At 34.0% G+C, this 21,337-nt stretch overlaps 1 protein-coding gene across 3 annotated transcripts in view; it reads right to left on the bottom strand.

Moving 5' to 3' along the window:
* Positions 1-943: 943 nt before the first annotated feature.
* The window catches only part of abhd18 (abhydrolase domain containing 18), a 70,238-nt gene continuing 49,844 nt past the window's right edge, over positions 944-21,337 (bottom strand). For 2 of the 3 annotated variants that reach the window (XM_039751707.1, XM_039751709.1), the window contains 5 exons: positions 11,961-12,050; positions 11,756-11,857; positions 8,387-8,753; positions 4,162-4,324; positions 944-2,448 (listed from right to left, as the gene is read on the bottom strand). In XM_039751707.1, the coding sequence (XP_039607641.1) occupies positions 2,391-2,448; positions 4,162-4,324; positions 8,387-8,753; positions 11,756-11,857; positions 11,961-12,050 (780 nt within the window). In that variant the 3' untranslated portion in view covers positions 944-2,390. The remainder of the gene's footprint in view (positions 2,449-4,161; positions 4,325-8,386; positions 8,754-11,755; positions 11,858-11,960; positions 12,051-21,337) is intronic. The other variant, XM_039751708.1, reaches the window with a different exon arrangement.

A 21,337-nucleotide genomic window follows, 5' to 3' on the forward strand; every position in this document is an offset into this window, starting at 1 on the left:
ACTTTGGCACTTCCTTACTGCCCCTACATGAAAAACCCATCTACAGACAGTTTCTCAGTACTCTCATTACATTTTCTGGATATAAATTTACAACATACTTTTATTGTGGATGTCTTTAAAATATTTAGAATCTTTTTTGTCTGCCATTTTAGGGAATACAGAGATCGTAACGTTGTTTGATTGCCAGGGACCTTTGGCTTCTGCTATATAACAGTTGCATGTGGCATTATTAATAGGCATCACTCAGTAAATGAAAGACCTGTACACATTTGTTTTTGTTTTAGCTAGTTTAAAAAATCATTTTGTTGCAATTTTGACTCCCACTTTACCTTCAGACTTTTTTTTTTGCTTGTTAAATTTTGATGACTTGGATCCTCATTCGTCCTGGCTTTGACCTGTGCCTGCTTCTTAGAGCACTTTTACATTTTTTCTCCTCCTTGGCTAAACAGCCATTACTCATACACATTTCTGCTGGAGCAGCAGCTAGTGCAATGTGAGCTTTCTTGTGCCCAAATCTTTATGCAATATAAGTAGTGGAGGACAATGTTTTTGTGTTAAAAACATTTATAAGTTGAATAAACAGAAAAATCACAAACCATAAAAAATGTAACCACAGAAGGCAACACTTGGTAAAGTTTGGTGATAGTAAGCCGGAAAATGTATAAAGACATTGGGAAGGCAGTGCAGAAGATCTTGGGACACTGTTTGCCTTAAGGACTGATCTGATGATAAAAAAAAAGGAGGAGGAACATAAAACCTGGAGCTGAGTAACTGAAACATTCGAGTGGTGAAGAGTTATGGAGCTGGGGCAGTTAAATGCTTTCTGTTTTTTTTTCTGCTATATTGTTTGAAAACATTTCACTGCCCCTTTTGTTTATTGTTTTATGGATCAAATAAAGAGTGAGTATATTTTAAACATTTGGAGAAGAGTGTGACTAAATCATGCAGCATATCCATTTGATTTATTGAAAAAATAGTTATATATTTACAAAAGGTCCACTTATTTATTTCCCACATTATTTTAAATCAACTTCACAATATGAATAAAAATGATTATCTGATAAACTAAACATGGAAGACACAATTATCAGTTGCCCGTCAATTACTTTGTTTTAAATTTCACTTGATAATGTGTTTTTACAAGTACTCTCTAATTAAGAATTGTGAATAAAAGGACAAAACGATAATTAACAGAATACAAAGAATTAAAAAAAAAAAACTAAATACACAGTGTATGACACAGTCAAGCGGCATTTCCTGATTAAAATGTTTTCCTTTGTACAGGAAAACTCATTGACTATATTAAGAAAATTAAGTTCACTGACAAAAGAAAAACGTGCACACACTGTGTAAACAAAAAAAGCTGGAATCTTGTGACCTAATTATAAATAAAGTCATTATGTTTGATATAACAAAACATTCTGTTAATCTTATACATTATGATACAAATTCAGCAATGCTCAATGCTATACAGTACATGATTGCACATGGATTATAGCACTTATTGATATTTAATGTAAAACATTATGTCAAAAGATAATTTGTTCAATTTAATATATGTTAATTTTCTTGAGAAAATGTTATTTGAAGGAGACCACCAAACATATTTCTACAGAAAAAGTAAATGAAGAGAAATCGGGGTTAAACACTGAATGCATTCAGTTGGCAAATCAGTTTTTAACATTCATTTCCATTAATGTTCTCAGTGCTATTTCTCAGGATTACATGCTGTAAAAAAATATGCCAACTACATACTTTATAATAAAGTCATTAAAGGTAATTTTAAAAAATTAAAATATTTCAAACATTTCAATTTGTAGGACGTACAATATACAGTTTATAACTTTACTCTGGTTTTCCTGTAGTTTATTACCAGTTGCTGTGCTGTTCACTTGTAAGGAGGTTTAACTGTGATGCAAAATCCAAAAACATTACCATACATAAAATGACACAAAAATAAACTGGTCCTTGTTGCACTGTGTTTGGTAATTAAATATTGTAGAACTTGAGTATTTTCCAGATTTGACTTTAATTTAAGATATGCCTCTGCTGTCCCAGATCTGTAGTTTTATTCCACATCATGTAAGTTTAGTCTAGCAAAAAGGTTTATAATGCTCTACTGAAAATTTAATTTGTTAATGTTAAAACATAACATTGCTTTTTTGATTATTATTCTCATCCTACTATAAATCCTATTACCTTAGTGTGCTGTTAAAAAAAAAAAAAAAAGGCCTCAGTGTTATATTTCTGTATCTTTTTACATTGAATTTATATGCTTTTTAAACAATGATTAACAAAAAATCCAAGACAATTAAAAAAGCACCATTACAACACAGTAAGTGCAGTTGAATATTCTGTTTTCCATTAAAGTCTTGTGTAGCTTATGTTCCTCACCATGAAACTGAATACTTCTGTAGATAGCGGTCAAATGCATCATAGATTGCTTGCCTACAACAAGAAAAAACTTAAAAGATTAGCTCATATAACCCTTTTTAAAGTCAAAAATGGAATGAAACTGTTAGTCAAAGAAACTGGACATTAAGTACCAGCAAATCTGAAAATACAGTCAAGTGTTACTGTCTATTACTGTCCAGAATCTCAGGTACCCAAAAGGTCAACAACTACTGTTTCAGAGATGTGGAGTGTTAATAACACAAGGAATCACAATCTGTAGTTTGGCATCAGTTTGTAATGTACAAAAGCAAAGATGCAAAAATTTTTGATATTATAAAATACACAAACACTTTCCAATTATATCTTATTAAAGAAAAATTCTAAAAAGATATTTTCCATCCCCTAATTTTACACAAGTGCCACAGAATAACACCTTTCAAAACATATAAGTTTTCTAAGCAAAAGTTTATGTTGTAATTCAGTTACTTCTACCATAACACTCTCTGCAAACAAAATCCATCCAAGTGCTTAATGGCATTATACCTATAGTAAAATAATAGTTGATCTGTGTTAGCAATAGTTATTCATTTTCACTCAAACCCACATTTTAATATAACCAGTAAATTGGCAAATAAACTGAATCAACACTAAAATGGTAATGTTAATGTTTCTGAGAAGAGGTAGGTCCCTCAAGAGCAGCACAACAAACCTCACACGAATGACTATTGGTCAACACCAGAACAGAAATGAGCTCTGCGGTTCATTACCACCTGCTTTCAGTATCAGTACATACTTGATACAAGGTGGTAGAAAGTCAGGATCTATCACTTCAACAACTGGCTCAAGGAAGGAATCAAGCCTGAATAAAATGCAATTTTGCAGCACAGCACATATTTAACGTTTAAAAACAAACATCTCATGTTTAAATTTGTTTTTGAAGGAAAATCCACATAGACAGAGAAGAAAAATCAATCCATTACCAAACTCTAAGCCCTGTAGGACAGTAATTCTTTTTTATGCCACCTGTCATCTCCAAAGAAGAAAGAAAAAAAAACTATACATACTATACGCTTCAGGTTTCTCAATAAAACATGTAATAATTTGTTACTTCAACAAAGAGTAAACTGTACAATTTTTGAAATTAAATAAAAATAGAATCCTAAAGTAGGAGAAGCCCCAGTTGTTTACGTTTAAATTGAGTGGTCAAACAATAAAAAAAGGCTTCATCAACAACTAGAATTGAAAACTACTTTAGGTTATTTTGGAACGTTGTCAATACTGAAATGTTTCTCACTTAAATTTCTGATGTAGGTCTTAAGGCTTAATATTAAATGACAATGAACTTTAGGGGCCTGAAACAACATTTTGTGCAATACAATTAGATTTTTTAAAATATTTTTTGGACTGAAGAATATGACCAAATAGAAGTATATTTAGTTTAAGAAAGTCTACTACAGTACATTTGAGTAATTATGTTGACATATTATTTTTGATATCAGTGTTTATCTGAAATTGCACAGTTGAACAGCAAAATGTAAGTAAGTAAAATAATACGAAAAATTACCCCAGGAAATTGATCCACCTTTAGCAAGATCCCACATTCTGGTTTAGACCAAAATGCACCAATATACCAAATGACATAAATAATTAACACTAATTACAACATTTCACTAAAAATGGAAACATTTACTTCAAATTCATAGTTTGCCACAGTGTTTCTATATAAGGTTATCATCTTGTTTTCACTTAACATAAGGGCTAAGTTACCTGAACACCGCTTGTTTGAAGAGATAGGCACTTATGTGTCCTCCCTCGAGATATCTGATCTCACACCCTGGCCAGATTTCCTGAAGGCTTCGTACACCTGTGCGAGGAACATAGGCATCTTCTCTTGCTTGCACCACAATAATTAGGCTCGGATCAATGGGAACTTTTTGAGCATGCAAAATAATACAAAATAATCATAATTATAAAATTAAACATTTTTTAAGCATATGTTACATTCTATTCATTAAAGCTGCAAAAAATCCACCTAGAAATTGCACTGTTCATTTTATCACATACTGAAGGATTAAATGAGAAATTAAAGTAAAAATATGAGGGTTGTTCATAACCCATTTATAAATAAGTTAAATAAGCAAGTCTTAAGAATAAGTACATTTATCATACGTATGCATGTTTACTTCTCTTAAAACATTTAGCTTTAGATTTTTATATTTTAGTATAATGTATATAATATATCTTGCAAAATAATTCAGATGCTTACACACTAAATTAGTAATTTAGCCTTTACTTAAATGTGAAGGCTAAATTAGCTACAGACAAGGCCAAAAACATACTCTTGTGTTCTGTTCAAATAATACACCATTCTTCTTGAATAGTAGTCACATTTTATCATCTATACATGATTTTGTTACAATGGGAGAAAACAAAAAGTTGTGGAAAGAACTAAATTCTTGCCTATTCTACAAAGACATTCCAAAATGAACTGGACAGAACTATTGGAAACCTTTATAAGTTATAAGAAATAATTGTCTTGTAGAGGTACTTCAAGCAGACTGATCTCTTTTAATTAGTATCCTAGTTGTCTTCACTCTTACATCCCAATATCTCCATGATCTGGCCCTGACCTTCTATAGCCTTTTTATTTGATGTCAATGTGCTGCTGCTGTCTACTGGCAGTAGTAACCTACCTTGCAGGCTTTCATACAAACTGGATCACTACTTTTGGATGCAACTGTATTTTATGATGTCTAGACACAAATACTTAACAGCATCACTCATGAATTAAGGGACTGCAGTTGGAGGGTCACTTTAGAATAAAAATATGAAGTATCTTTTTATATGTCCATTTTTTTATTTTCTTATTTTTTACTATCCTTTTTTATGCATATTATTTCATATCAAAACTAATATAAAAAATACTGGATTATTCAGACTTTCTGTAACATGTAACAACATTTACTTGTGTGTCTACTTTGATCCTTTGCTGTGTATAAAGAAATGGTGAACCTTAAAAAGTTACTGAAGTAGAATGTACAAATAACTGAATAATGTGCTTGTCTAACGATGTCTTTGAAAACAGAGAAATAGAGCATGTGGTAGGCTGATTGATCTTCTGACTGACCATGGCACCCACATGAATGTGCAGACAAAAAGATAGGTGAATTTGAGCTAGCAACCCCAACTCAAAAAGAAGATGCTGAGTTACAAACTTGTTTTAAATAAACCAAAAATAGGTACCTGCTGACAAAAAAACAGACATTCTAGTAAGTTAGCACATGTATAAAATCCAATCAATATTTAGCTGATGACTCAGTTTTAAAACTTTGGACTTTAAAAGTTGAAAGCATGATCTTTGGACTGAACTAAAAATTCCTAGAAGTCTTTCTTTCAAAGCCCTCTATGTGTATGTACAATTTTACTAATTTCAAAAGGTAGTAGTGTGAGTGTTGCTGGTATCAACTTTAAAAACTCTGAACCTTAAGAGCTAAAAACTGAATAGTTGAAATTCACACAAAATCTAATAGTGCCAAGTTGTCCCAACCATTTCCTAGGAATCGGTCTACTCATTCTGGAGTAGTGTTCAAAAAAGTTTTACTACAAACAGGCAGGCAAAAGTGGTCAAACCATGCTATATGGATATCAAAATATATTTTCCTGTTAAAAACCAAAATTGAAATAAAAAAAGTTTTTGACTGTAACAGCAGAAAAAGAGACTTCTACTAATCTAGAAGATGTTGTATACATTTTTAGGGAACCATCCCCAGCAAGTTCTAGTCCTCTTACTTTTTAGTGGTATTTAGTTTTTTTTTTGTTTTTATTCTCATTCTTTCACCATGTTTTTTTCTTTTAGCTCCTCCAAAAAGAAAAGAAAAAACATGAAATTTGGCAGAAAAGTGAATGTAGTATGGTACATTATTCATTTTTTCCATAATTCAGAGCATTCCTGATTTTAATATACCATTTGCAGTTTTTAGCTCCACTGATTTTTTTCCTTGCTGTACTTTAATTGTATCATTGTGGAAAGAGTGATGACTCACGCAGTCCTCTTCCAAGCTGGATTGCCAGTAATAAAAATAGTTTTCTTAGGACCTATACCAATGGTGTTAACAGTGCACTATGCATTTCATTGTATAAATAAGCTTCTCTAGCAAAATTAATTAAACTGGTCCCAGTTTTCCTACATGTTCTTCGGTATGAAAATGATAGTAGTCCTTCAAGCATTACATTATATATTTTGCATGTTACTTTTGTGATTAAAATTTATAATATTGATTTAGGTGTTGATACTGTTTTTTAATTGTACAATGGAAGTGTGTGTGGTAATTGTAAACAGACATTTCAGTAATGCAGCCTTTAAACAGTGGCTTCCAAAAGTATTCAGATCCCTTAACCTTTACACATCGTTTTGTAGTAGCCTTATGCTAAAATCAATTCAATTATTACGCCATAATTCTTAAATGGAGTAAGTCTGAAACAAGCATGACACTTATAAATGTTGAAAACGTAGTAATGTGAATATAGCCTCAGATTATAAGAAACAAGATTAAACTAAGACTGAACTGTCTGGCCTCAGTTCTAAGCATCACATCTACAGGAGACCACTCACCACCTATGCAATTCCATTCCAATAGTGAAGCAAGTGGAGGCAGCATCATGCTGGATATTGGATTGTTTTTCAGTCGAGGTTGGGGGAAAATTGAACCGTGGAAAGTACATAAATATCTTTAATGAAAGCCTCTTCCACAGACCTCTGACCCTCAAACTGGGCCAAAGGTTCACCTTCCAACAGGACAATAACAAAAGGAAAGACAACACAGGAGTGACTTATGGTCAACTTTGTTAATGTTCTTGAGTGGCCCAGCCACAGCCCAGGCTTAAACCCAATTGAAAATTTCTAGGGAGACCTGAAAATAGCTGTCCATTGATGGTCATCATCCGGCCTGACAGAGCTTAAGAGAAACTGTAAAGAAGAATGGCAGTAAATCCCAAATTCCAGGTGTGCAAAGCTTGTTGCATCATACCCAGGAAGACACTAGGCTGTAATTTCTGCAAAAGGTGTTTCAACAAAACACCGCGTTAAATGTCTACATACTTATGTCAATGTGGTATGTCAGATTTGTTATTCTAGGGAACTTGATGAGGGAAAATGAATTTAAATGATTTTACCATAAAGCTGCAACATAATAAAATACAGAAAAGGTTAAGGGGTCTAAATACTTTCTGAAGGCACTATATACTTTTAAAGTAAAAGTATAATATTTTTATGACAGCTCTTGGTATAGGGCTGTTCAAATGATCTTGGTGGAGTACTAGATCTGGAAATCAAGTATCAATCTACATTCAGTTTGTACTAAATAACTAAGCAAACAATACTAGAGTTAGACTGGCTATGTAAAATATCAATAAACTGCCACTACCCATCACCTACCACATACTAAACTCTAAGCCAACATATTGCACATCAGTGGTGCTATATTATTTAAAAGTAAAAGTTTTTTGGTAAAGCATAATATCTGATGACATTTCCAAAAGGTTTTTATGAAACTGGCACGCAAGCACATCTTTAGTCCTTTTACCATATTCAAAAACCATGGATGTTAACAGAAAAAGATCTCATTATTAGTCACTGCACAGTACAAAAATTTTCAAATAATAATAATAATAATTCATTACATTTATATAGTGCTTTTCTCAGTACTCAAAGGAACCGGGAAGTGAACCCACAATTTTCCACAATCTCCTTAATGCAAATAACTAATTTATAAATAATAACGCTAAACCAACAAAATGTACAATTTAGTAGGTATTAACAATCCAACCTGACAGCGGTTCTTCCTTATACTTTATGGCAAATAATAAAAAACAAGTAACAAAGTAGGTTATATTGGTAAAGAATTTATATTTTGGTTCCCTTAACATGCATGAAGATACTCTGACCCATGCCATGATAAAACTGTTCACAAATGCCTTCTCATATGTCAGTTACCTGAAAAGTTGGCAATATGGGTACATTCATCCATGACCCCCTTCATGAAAAGTAATGATTCTCTTTGTAGAGACAACTTTCGTGTCTTCTCTTTAGAATTTAATACATTAAAAATGGTACTGCTGGTATTCATAGAAGTCAAATTCTCATCCAAGTATCTAAATTTTGGAGATCCTTGAATCAGTAGACCTTCGCCTGATGTAGTGACAGTGGTTTTGCAAGCAACATGTCGGTCAGTTTCCATTTGAGATTCAGTCCTTGCCTTCCGGAAATGTAGCATGTCTGGAGAGATGTTAAAGTCTTCAAGACTGTCCAGGCTGATTGCAGAGTCCTTTACAAAGTCTTGGCCCATTTTGAATGAATCTGTCTTGGATTATATACAAATACAGACTTTCTTTAAATTATATGTTTAGTAACAGCAAAAATGAATAGTAAAATAATTTTAGCTTAGTTTCTTACTATTTACATCTTTTAAATTACTATGTTTAATAATCCCAATTAAGCCCAATTTAGTTTAAAATAATGCACCACTGATCCAGCAATACTAAATATGTGTGGTCAGGTTTTGTTTTTTGGCACGCACCACTCCCAAGTTATGTGTGGATATAGATAAACCACTTACTAAATAATACAATTCAGGCTTGTCGAAGTATACTTAAATACCTAATTTAGTTTTTTTTTATACTATAAAATTGATACACTAATCAAATTCATTTTAGGGCAGTCATCACTTTTATGATGCAAATCCCAGGTTTGCAGTGTGATTTCTAAAATATATACCCCCTCTTCATCAAATTAAGTACTTTACATCATATACAGGTGCTGGTCATAAAATTAGAATATCATAACAAAGTTGATTTATTTCAGTAATTCCATTCAAAAAGTGAAACTTGTATATTAGATTCATTCATTACACACAAACTGATGTATTTCAAATGTTTATTTCTTTTAATTTTGATGATTATAACTGACAACTAATGAAAGTCCCAAATTCAGTATCTCGGAAAATTAGAATATTGTGAAAAGGTTCAATATTGAAGACACCTGGTGCCACACTCTAATCAGCTAATTAACTCAAAACACCTGCAAAAGCCTTTAAATGGTCTCTCAGTCTAGTTCTGTAGGCTACACAATCATGGGGAAGACTGCTGACTTGACAGTTGTCCAAAAGACGACCATTGACACCTTGCACAAGGAGGGCAAGACACAAAAGGTCATTGCTAAAGAGGCTGGCTGTTCACAGAGCTCTGTGTCCAAGCACATTAATAGAGAGGCGAAGGGAAGGACAAGATGTGGTAGAAAAAAGTGTACAAGCAATAGGGATAACCGCACCCTGGAGAGGATTGTGAAACAAAACCCATTCAAAACTGTGGGGGAGATTCATAAAGTGTGGACTGCAGCTGGAGTCAGTGCTTCAAGAACTACCACGCACAGACTTATGCAAGACATGGGTTTCAGCTGTCGCATTCCTTGTGTCAAGCCACTCTTGAACAAGAGACAGCATCAGAAGCGTCTCACCTGGGCTAAAGACAAAAAGGACTGGACTGCTGCTGAGTGGTCCAAAGTTATGTTCTCTGATGAAAGTAAATTTTGCATTTCCTTTGGAAATCAAGGTCCCAGAGTCTGGAGGAAGAGAGGAGAGGCACAGAATCCACGTTGCTTGAGGTCCAGTGTAAAGTTTCCACAGTCAGTGATGGTTTGGGGTGCCATGTCATCTGCTGGTGTTGGTCCATTGTGTTTTCTGAGGTCCAAGGTCAACGCAGCCGTCTACCAGGAAGTTTTAGAGCACTTCATGCTTCCTGCTGCTGAAGAACTTTATGGAGATGCAGATTTCATTTTCCAACAGGACCTGGCACCTGCACACAGTGCCAAAGCTACCAGTACCTGGTTTAAGGACCATGGTATCCCTGTTCTTGATTGGCCAGCAAACTCGCCTGACCTTAACCCCATAGAAAATCTATGGGGTATTGTGAAGAGGAAGATGCAATACGCCAGACCCAACAATTCAGAAGAGCTGAAGGCCACTATCAGAGCAACATGGGCTCTCATAACACCTGAGCAGTGCCACAGACTGATCGACTCCATGCCACACCGCATTGCTGCAGTAATCCAGGCCAAAGGAGCCCCAACTAAATACTGAGTGCTGTACATGCTCATACTTTTCATGTTCATACCTTTCAGTTGGCCAACATTTCTAACAATCCTTTTTAGAATTGATATTCTAATTTTCCGAGATACTGAATTTGGGACTTTCATTAGTTGTCAGTTATAATCATCAAAATTAAAAGAAATAAACATTTGAAATACATCAGTCTGTGTGTAATGAATGAATCTAATATACAAGTTTCACTTTTTGAATGGAATTACTGAAATAAATCAACTTTGTCATAATATTCTAATTTTATGACCAGCACCTGCAATAGAAAGAAAACATATTCATAACACAGTCCAGAAACCTTTCATGCTGCACATTACTGATTTTTATAGATCCCTGATATATGAATACAGAGTATATTATACAACTCTATGAGGTCAACATGACCTTAAGAGCCATTATGAAATAAAAAATAGTAGCATATGTAAAACTGTTTGGTAAGAACACCTGCCAAAAGCATCTCTAATTTTATATAATTTAGCTAATTTAGGCTCACTACTAAATCTTAAAAGATAAAACAATTTGTAGGTACAATTTTTGAAAGAAAAAATGTGTGCAAAAAATACAATACTCTATGTGAAAATGTCTGCCGTCTTAGAATGTATCTTTTTTTATTATTAACAATTTTTATTCTGTACTGAAAGCAGGTAGAATTTTATCCCATGACACAAAATCTTTACATACATTAGGCATGAAAAACACCTCATATAGTCTGCAAATATTTAGCACAGGAATAAAAGATTTCTAAACTTTTTTTTTTTGTTTAAATTAGCCTAACTACTTAAATCCACCTTTGGCTTCAACTCACATAAAATGCATTTTCATCCTGCAGATTAATATTACAATTTATGGAGGCATTTAAATAAAGTGTCATTTTTAGATTGAAACAAAAATATTTGCATTTTTGATTCACTGTGTTACTCTGAGTATGTCACATAACCAGCTTTGATCCAATTGATGGCCACTGCATACGGATCACCATCTCATTACCATGAATAGCTTACTCTTCCAGAATATTTCTTAAACACTTTAGAATGGTTCTTCCCTTTTTTTACCCACAATTTATTTAAGAGGCTTCATATGTTTAACTATATTTAGAAAATTTAATTAAATGGAAATGTAATTGGGAATGCTTACAAAGATATACTTAATATTAGTTTGTATGTGTATATATTACAATGAAAATATATTAATGTGCTGCAATAATTACTTACTCCACAATATTCAAGCATTCTGATGATTTCTTCTTCATATACTGTATGTGATGCATATTGCTTTTCCAATTCTTTCCAGTTAACTGCCCTGCTGAGAACACCCTACAAATAAAATTTTTAATATATGGTATATATAAATTTTCTTTCCTTCTATAATTTTACTAAATGATTTTCAAAACAATAACAAATGTCTAAAGCAGCTTACTGTTGTAAATACCCCAGAAGCGGTAGACCAGGAGAGACAAGGAACCAATGGAATTGGTTTCGGCCAGTTTGTTACTGCTAAAGAAGCCATCTGTGGAAAAAAAAAATGTCAAATAAGGTTAATGAAAAAAGCAGTGCATTTGATTTAAAAATCTTTGACAACAGATGAACATGTCAGCTTCATTCAGAATCCAAAATAAAATCTAGGCTGTTTATTTTTTAACAATCTGTAAAATTATTTTTTGTAACCTGCTTTAAACATACCTCAAATATAAACATTTCAAATTAAACATTGTCTCGCATATTTAAACTTCAAAACAGACTGCAAATATTTTTATTGTAATACATGAAAGCATAATAAGTATTACTGTATGGATTCAATCTCTATTAATTAAATATAAAAAATAATAGAAATTCATGTAATTTAATTTTCCATAGTGTATCTGCCCTGTAGCATTTTACACATTATGCATATGTTCATATTACTAGTTATGAGATTAACAGAATGTTATAATTTGAAATAATAGAACATAATTAATATATGGCTATTAACAATTCGGACATAACCACCACAATCAGGAATGAAAATTAGATATTATTTATACAAATTAAAGAATGTAAATAATATTCAAATCAGTACTGATAAAGCTGACTTCACATTGATAATCTTAAGTGGATGTCAGGAATGTTTTTCCAATATCCATCAACCTGCAAAAAATAATGAACTGTTTGTTTGATAAGCCAATGGCATCATATGCAGAAACACTGAAACCAATTTGGTTTTGATTTTTTCAGTCACTGCATATTTGAAGACATCATAGTGTTTCACTATAACAGTATCTTCAGCAACATTGTTGCATTCTGACAACATAAGTTTGAACATAACTCCAAAACTGAAATGGAACTTAGCTATTGCTGCACAGCAAAAAGCACACCATGTTTTAGCATTGCCTTTTAAAAACTGGTAGACCAAGATGGCAATCAGGATATTTATAAAAATATGATTGGCTCCAGCAGCCCCCCGTGGCCCAGTGTTAGGATACAGCGGGTTGGAAAATGACTGACTGACTGTATAACTAGTCTATAATTATTTTGAGAAATTAAATCCTGCAGGGCATGGACTTTTTGACTCCATAAAATGGTTGTCCATGGTATTGTCCCTGATCTTGTTTACTTTCCTAATCACTTGGTGAAATGCTTCAAGGAGGGTAAATCATGAATAATGTGGCAAGTTGTGATAATATTTATGTCAATCAAAACTCAAAACATATCACAAGATCAAACTGGATTTATCAAGTGTCGACACTTATCTTCGACGCCTGTTTAATGTAATATACTCACCAACAAAGTCAAACACCCGGAAATATTATTATCATTGGAAAAACCTTTTCACTACATTGGAGACATTTGGGTTTGGCCCGAACATTTGTGCATGGATCAAACTACTGTATACTAATCCAGAAGCTCCAATTTGTATCAACAACATTTGTTCAAACTAATAATAACTGCTGCTAATAACAAACTTTAAACTAGAACGAGGTACCAGACAAGGATGCCCCTTGTCACCGTTGCTATTTGCAATCGCCATTGAACCACTGGTGGTACACTGTCGAAATGCTGATCAGATAAAGGGGATTATCAGAGGACTGAAACAGAAAATTTCTCTATATGCAGATGATATGGTATTGTATATACAGTATCAGACCCACACAATTCTGTGCCCGCAGTCTTAACAGCACTCACAGAATTTCAAAAGATCTCTGGTGTCAGAATTAATCTGAATAAAAGTGTACTCTTTCCAGTGAATTCTCAAGCATATAATATTAGATTAGACACCCTACCTTTTATCATTACAGAACAGTTTAAATACCTAGGGGTAAACATCACAAGTAAACATAAAGCTCTTTATCAACAAAATTTTGCCGTCTGCATGGAAAAAATTAAGCAAGACTTGCATAGATGGTCAACCCTTCATCTCACTCTATCTGGAAGAATTAACATTGTTAAGATGAATATTCTTCCTAAGCTTATTTTTTTATTTCAAAACATTCCAATATACATCAATAAATAATTTTTTAAGCAATTGGATTCAACAATAACCTCATTTATTTGAAACTCAAAACACCCACATATCCAAAGAGCGACCCTACAAAGACCAAAGGCAGAAGGTGGCATGGCTCTACCTAACTTTCAGCTTTATTACTGGGCAGCAAACATACAAGCTATAAAAACCTGGACACAAACAGATGAACATACACAGGCCCGGTCCTCAATGTAAGTCATCATCATCATCAAGTCCTTCTGTGAGAACCCTAAATCCAAAGAGGACTGTTTCATTTATGTTAGGTAGAATGCCCAGAGGGGACTAGGCGGTCTCATGGTCTGGAATCCCTACAGATTTTACTTTTTTCTCCAGCCGTCTGGAGTTTTTTTGTTTTTCTGTCCCCTGGCCATTGGACCTTACTCTTATTCTATGTTAATTAATGTTGACTTATTTTGTTTTCTTATTGTGTCTTTTATTTTTCTATTCTTTATTATGTAAAGCAATTTGAGCTACTGTTTGTATGAAAATGTGCTATATAAATAAATGTTGTTGTTGTTGTTGAAGTAAAATCCTGCAGTACTTCTCTATATTCCCTGCTTTGTGCCCCAATAAATGCAAGTTATCGGCAATATACTAACAACCCAACCTCTTTGGGGTGTTGTGTGTAGAATTCTGAGGAAAAATGAATTTAATCCCTTTTTGGAATAAGGCTGTAACATAACAAAATGTGGAAAAAGTGATGCGCTGTGAATACTTTCCGGATGCACTGTACATATATATGTTTGGTATCATTCTTTTTAGAATTTATCAAACTTTAATAGGATGTTGTTAGATTTTCAGATTCTTATTCTGTTTTTAAATTATAAACTAAAAAATATCAAGAACTTCGCGTCCCGCGAGATGAGACTTTGTGCCAATAGATTTAACCACGCCCGGGGCCAGAAATAAAGGACAGAGTAGATGATAGCTACAGCTGCTGTAGGGGCTTTTAAATGTTCAAAGCAACGTGCGAGATGCAGATCACACGGCATGGCAGCAGCAGCAAGCTAGCATCTAATCAAGCAAAGAGGAGGTTAAAAAAAAAAAAAAAAAGTATTTGTTTAAGAGGGGGTTTTGGAGGAGTGACTGCGTTTCCTTGGGGTGTGTTCAGCCCCCCATTCACAACACGAGCAGCAGAGACGCAAAGTGGCGGTGCGTAGCGCAGGCAAGGGGGGTTGGCAAGTGAAGCGAGCAGGTGGTAAGTCTCCTAGTAGTGTATAAAATAGTATGGTACACTGGTGTGCTGAAGCTGGTGCATTTTTCATTTTCAACAAAATAATCGAGGTTTTTGGATACTACTGTACTTATTACAAATGACAAACAAAAGCCACACACAAAGTAGACAGACCAAACAGTTACCCCAATAGGACAATGCATTACTGACATCTGGTAAAAAAAAAACACCTATGGCCAAAGGCAATAGGATTGATTAGAAATTACACTGTGTACAAAAATGACTTAAAACATGTTTTAACACGGCACAGTGTACGTTAAACAACTAGAAGGCAACATGCCAAAAGCTGTATAGTACCTGAGTCAATGATGTTGGTACTGTAGTTTAGTTATTCTGCCAAAGTTAGAAACCAGATATCACAAAAAGCTTCATGTGTCGTCTATAAGCAAACAAACAAATTATTTATTTTCCAGTGCCTTTTACGGTAAACACTATCACTAAACTGTTGTGAAGCACATAACCATATTAGCAATATTAACACATATTTTTTTGTTGAATCACAGGTTGACGTAATGTTAGGATTCAGAAAGTAACTTAGTTACTTAAGTCTTAAAAGTCCAGTTCCTTGGTCATACTATTCATAAGTGGTGTAAAGGCTGTCTTCTAAGCTTATATAATATGCTGAAAAAGCAGTCAACAGTGTGCTGTTTACACTAAAATTACAGTTAGACCAGTACCACTATCTTGTGAAGGACAAATTATACATTTTAAAACATTCCCATACCACTACCTACTGAAGAATGCAACAGTTTGAAATATTTTTAGGTCAAAATACACCTCCATTTGGGAATTATTACTACATTACTTTTATTTATATTAATACTGTTACTTAAAATAATACAGCTGACCCATTTGAAAACAAATGGCTCAGATCGTATGTAAGCATTCTTAAAGATGTTTGGAATGTTCTGAAAACAAAGCTTAACACGGATGTGGTATATTATTTTGTTAACTTGAACATGTAGAACAGGATGTTGATAAAGATAAAAGAAGAATGTAGACTAAACAGAGACACCTGTTTCATGATTTATCAAATTTCAAATCCCTTTTCAGGGAGATAATGAAAAATGAAGCAGACAACAGTCATTTTGACATTTAATGAACTTGCTTCTAAATTTGCCAAGCTATTTTTAGATGGCATAAACAGCACTGTTCATATTTGTGCAGTTCCCTCCTTAAGAAGAAAAACACTTGTTGCGTTTTCAACCTTGCAACTATGTCTCATTAATTATGTTTTGTGCTCTATTTTTTTTTAGTTATTGTGCAATGTTCCATGTAACAAATGAGTGACATTTGTGTTAAATTCATCACAAAGTTTCATTACTTATACAGTTTAAAAATATGATCATGGTGATTAAGAATTATAGGCATTGGCACTAAGAATTGCATTCACTCTGAGACACCAGCAACATGCATATCTAAATACAGCAGTGATGCTTACAATAACATCTGCAAAATAGTCAGTGTCTCAGTATGCTTTCCAGTATATATTATTATGCTTTTTATTATTTTTGCTTACAAATTATACTAATTATTTGGCCTACTGAACCGACCTTTAAAATCCACAAGCTAAGACATTAAATAGCTTTACTTATGAAAATACCAAAGTGAGAATTCAATAAATAAATAAAAGATGCTGAATTGCAACAACAATATTTTATAATCAAATATTATGTACCTTTCAGCAAAGAAAAGTTAAATTTTTCTATACTGAAGGTATTTGCTACATTTATTGCTCATGATAAATACATTTTTGAACAAGAATGACTGATAAAAGTGATTTGTAAAAAATACTACAGGGTGCGCACAAAGTCCATATACCCCTATCTTTTGGAGGATTTTGAAAGCTAAAGGTCACCTCTTAGGAATCCAAAACATTTGTATGGGTCCCTCCGTGATCTCTGCATTGCCGAATGTGCCGCCAGGTTCTCCTGCTCATGTTCTGCAACATTTGCGGGGTGACTTTCTGGAAAGCTGCGCGAACCGCATGTTTCAGTTCATCGTTCGATGAACAACTGCACTTCCACACGTCTACTTTGATAAACCCCCAGAGTGCATTATCTGGAGTTGTGAGATCAGGGCTTCTTGGAGGCCACGGAAGAGGAGCGGGATTGTTGTTTGATCCTCATCCGATCCAATGATTCCCAAAAACCAAACACTGTCAAGGACACCCTGGTTTCTCAGTTGTGGGATGAGCTAGCCATTCAGCATTTCCAGATAACTGATTTGGTTAACAGAACCATCAAAAAAATAAGGGCCAAACGAATGCTGTGCTGTCATTCCGGGCCAGATCATCACATGTGGTGGGTTATGCTCAATTTCTTCAAAGAAATGTGGATTTTCTTTTCCCCAGAAAAACACGTTTCGATTGCGGGAGCTGCGATAAATTGGGAACTCGTCAGAAGACATAACCTTTTACTTCTCAGCATTTGTTAAAAATTGGTGCAGTATCAAATCACAAGCTTCCTGACGTCTGTCCAAGTCAGCATCCAAACACTACGCGATCGTGAAAACACTTGTGTCACCTATCGCTTCGTCTTGGAACGACCGCCACGTTGTTGCAATTTCTTGAGCGGCAGCAGGTGGCAGCACCAGACAGGATGTCGGAAACACACCTCAAAATACCAGGAAGACATGGGCTGATGTCCACAGGAACCAAATTGTCATGGTTATTCCTGTAAATGCTCCTAAAGATAAGGGTATATGGACTTTGTGCGGACCCTGTACAGTAGGCTTAGACTACCTAATCTTTTTAAAAAAAAGAATATGAATATATTGGCATAGCAATATTAGCTGTGTCTGATTATATGTTATTTGGTTACTCTTCACATAGATAAATTCAATTCCATCTAGTTTCTTTTTGTATAGCACTCTTAACTGAGTGCAGGCAGAGGTTTTCGGATAAAATGCAAATAGAAACTTTACCAAATACTAATTACATAATGAGTACACATAAAGATAGCCATTATAAAGTATAAAGAGGCATACAGTACCTAAAAAAATATACTGTCTCTGTGATGCAGAGGTAAACCATTTTTACCAAATCACTTTCACATTAATTGATTTTTCATTCAAAGCTGTGTGACTGATGGTTTTAAAAGCAGTTGGAAGCTATATGTGGTTTGTGGTAATGCCAAAACATGCTGAGGATCACACACTCTCTGCCACAAATCCAGAAAAAGAGACAAAAAACAATCTAAACATTACTGCCAGTTCAACAATTGCACTGATGCACAAATTGATCAGTGTTCTTTCAAGAAGGTGGAAGAACGCATAATTAAAAAATATCACACATGACAAAAGCAAGAGAGACCAGCACATTTTTGAATGGCCCTCAATTTTAAATTCCTTCAACATTAAATCGTTATGCTTAAATTCTAAGCAATACAGTTTTCATCAATCTTCAGTTGACTCATCTTATCCCTATTTCCAGACAGAAAACTTGCCAAACCTCTACCATTATACAGTAAATTAATTAGACAATTAGTTTTGTAATGAACTAATAAAAATAAAAATTTTTAATACAAAAAATCAAGTGCAAGTGTAATAAAAAAGAAATTCATACAGTAACAACTGTATTATATATATATATATATATATATATATATATATATATATATATATATATATATATATATATATATATATATATATATGTGGTGTATGGCCAGCTGTTTATCCCAGCCAATACCCCCAAGCCGCCAGGTGGAGCCCTCCTTGCAGTATGGAGGTCCCCCGAAGACCAGCAGGGCATCATGGACATTGTTTTTATACGCAGCCCTGCTGGATGCCGTGGGGCCACTAGGAGATGCTGCAGGGAGGAACAACGGGTATTTTCCCTACGCCCCGGAATCACACATGGACAAGGGGAATGATGTGCTCCGGGGTGAAGAAAAGGACTTTTTACCTGACCCGGAAGTGATACAAGATCACATGGACTGGGGATTGAGAACACTTCCGAGTCAGGGAATATAAAAGGACTATGAGAGCTCCCAGACGGGGAGCTGAGCTGGGTGGCAACGCCTTCTGGGAGTGGAGGATTGTATTATTGTGATTATTTGTGATTTATATGAGTATTGTGGAGGAGAGGGTGCTTTGTGCACTGTGGCAATTGAATAAAGTCAACTTGTGGACTTTTACCTGGTGTCGTGGACAAGGGTTCAAGGGAGCGAGCGCCCTATCTGTCTCTATATATATATATATATATATATATATATATATATATATATATATATATATATATATATATATATATATATATATATATATATATGTATATACACACACACACACACACACACACACACACACTGCTGTGGGCTGGCACCCTGCCTGGGCTTTGTTTCCTGCTGGGATTGGCTCCAGCAGACCAATTATATATATATATATATATATAATTTGAATTTTACTTAAAATAATATGAAAAATGCCTAGGTATACAAAGGTACTATTAAATAGACATGTCACCTATTTAAAAAGTAACTTATATTACAATTTAAAGCTGTGTGTGTGTGTGTGTCTCTGGCAGCAGTAACTTTGAAACTACTGAAGATAGCTATTTAACATTTTAGACTACATTTAGTTGTGAAGCAAACACTGGGCTTATTAATACATGTGCTAGTTTTGTTATCTGTCCACATCTTATTTTGCACTCATTTTAATATGTTTTTTAAAAATGAAGTTTGCCACCACAAATGACTATCAGTAACAAAAGGGTACAGTAACTGATGTCACTAATGTGTGTAGCAATGACATGGGAACAGTCAAATAAATGCATTTTAGTGGACCAGTCTTTCTTCCTGTGTATTCCATTGTGAAGTTATATTTTGGTACTTTTTGTCTTATTCAAAGGAAAACTCCAGGAAAGGAAATTTCAAATTGTGATGTTAACCTGTTTTCATCATCTTATTTTTATATTATATGGGTTTCCCTGTATAATGATCCATTTTAAATCATATTTAGAACCATATGTTATCTGCAGTTCAAACTATAATATTGAGTAATTTTTACTAATTGATTTATTTTAATGCACTTTATGATTTCTAGTTTCTGTTTGAGCACTTTGACCTTATGGTGGTGATTAATTTAAATTTATCACCTATAGAAGCATAATCAGATTATATTTGTGCTACAAATAAATTGTTAACAGATGATCATGGCATTGAATTACAAGTTTCCCATTACAAGGCAATTTTATCTGATGTATATTTGACCCTTTGAAATACTGACATATTCTACATTATTTTAGAAATATCAATCCAATGAACCAGAGTGATGCTATGAATGTAATCTGTTGTACCTCTGTTCTACATTATTCTACATTATTCTACTTCTACAGTTTATAACAGCTGTCTCATACCTGAATTTGCTCTGGTGTCTTCTGAAATCACAGTTTCTCGCTATAAAATCTCCTTGATATCAAAGATGGGGTCTAAGCAAAGATTGAAGTTATAAGGAACATTGTAAGGTTCATAAACAGCTTAAAGAAAAAGAAGAAATCATCTTTTATCTGAAAATGTAGCCCTCATATTTTCATTACCAGTTATTAATAAACACACTTTTGTCCCTTTATTGTTATATTGTAATAGCTCCTTGACCTTCCAATCTTGATGATTAATGTCTGATCTTAAAGGTTCAACATTTTAAACCATTTCTCAAAAAGGTCTGCTGTTAACGCTCATTTTAAAATTGTTTTTTGTGTAATGTCTTAAATGTGTTGTAGCAAAACAAAATGCACACCTATATGAATTTATGTGATCTGTCTGAACCTCACCAGTATGAATTTTGGCCTAGACACACTTAAACGGAGAATAAATAGAACAGGTGACAAATGACTTAATAAGTTCTCGTATCCCAAGGACAAAGCAAGTGTACAATGTTAATTCACTATATACAGCTTGAGTGCATACATTACTTTAGTTCATTAATACTGTCAGACAGGTCTCAGTCTTTCTTACCCAAATGTCATACTGTGAAACAGTATAGTAACAGATAAATGTGTGTGTTTCATGTATCCCAAATTATTCATGCACATGTTCTCTGGGGTGTCAGTGCTATGCGG

This window comes from Polypterus senegalus, chromosome 4 (genome assembly GCF_016835505.1).
Source record: "Polypterus senegalus isolate Bchr_013 chromosome 4, ASM1683550v1, whole genome shotgun sequence".
Lineage (NCBI taxonomy): Eukaryota > Metazoa > Chordata > Cladistia > Polypteriformes > Polypteridae > Polypterus > Polypterus senegalus.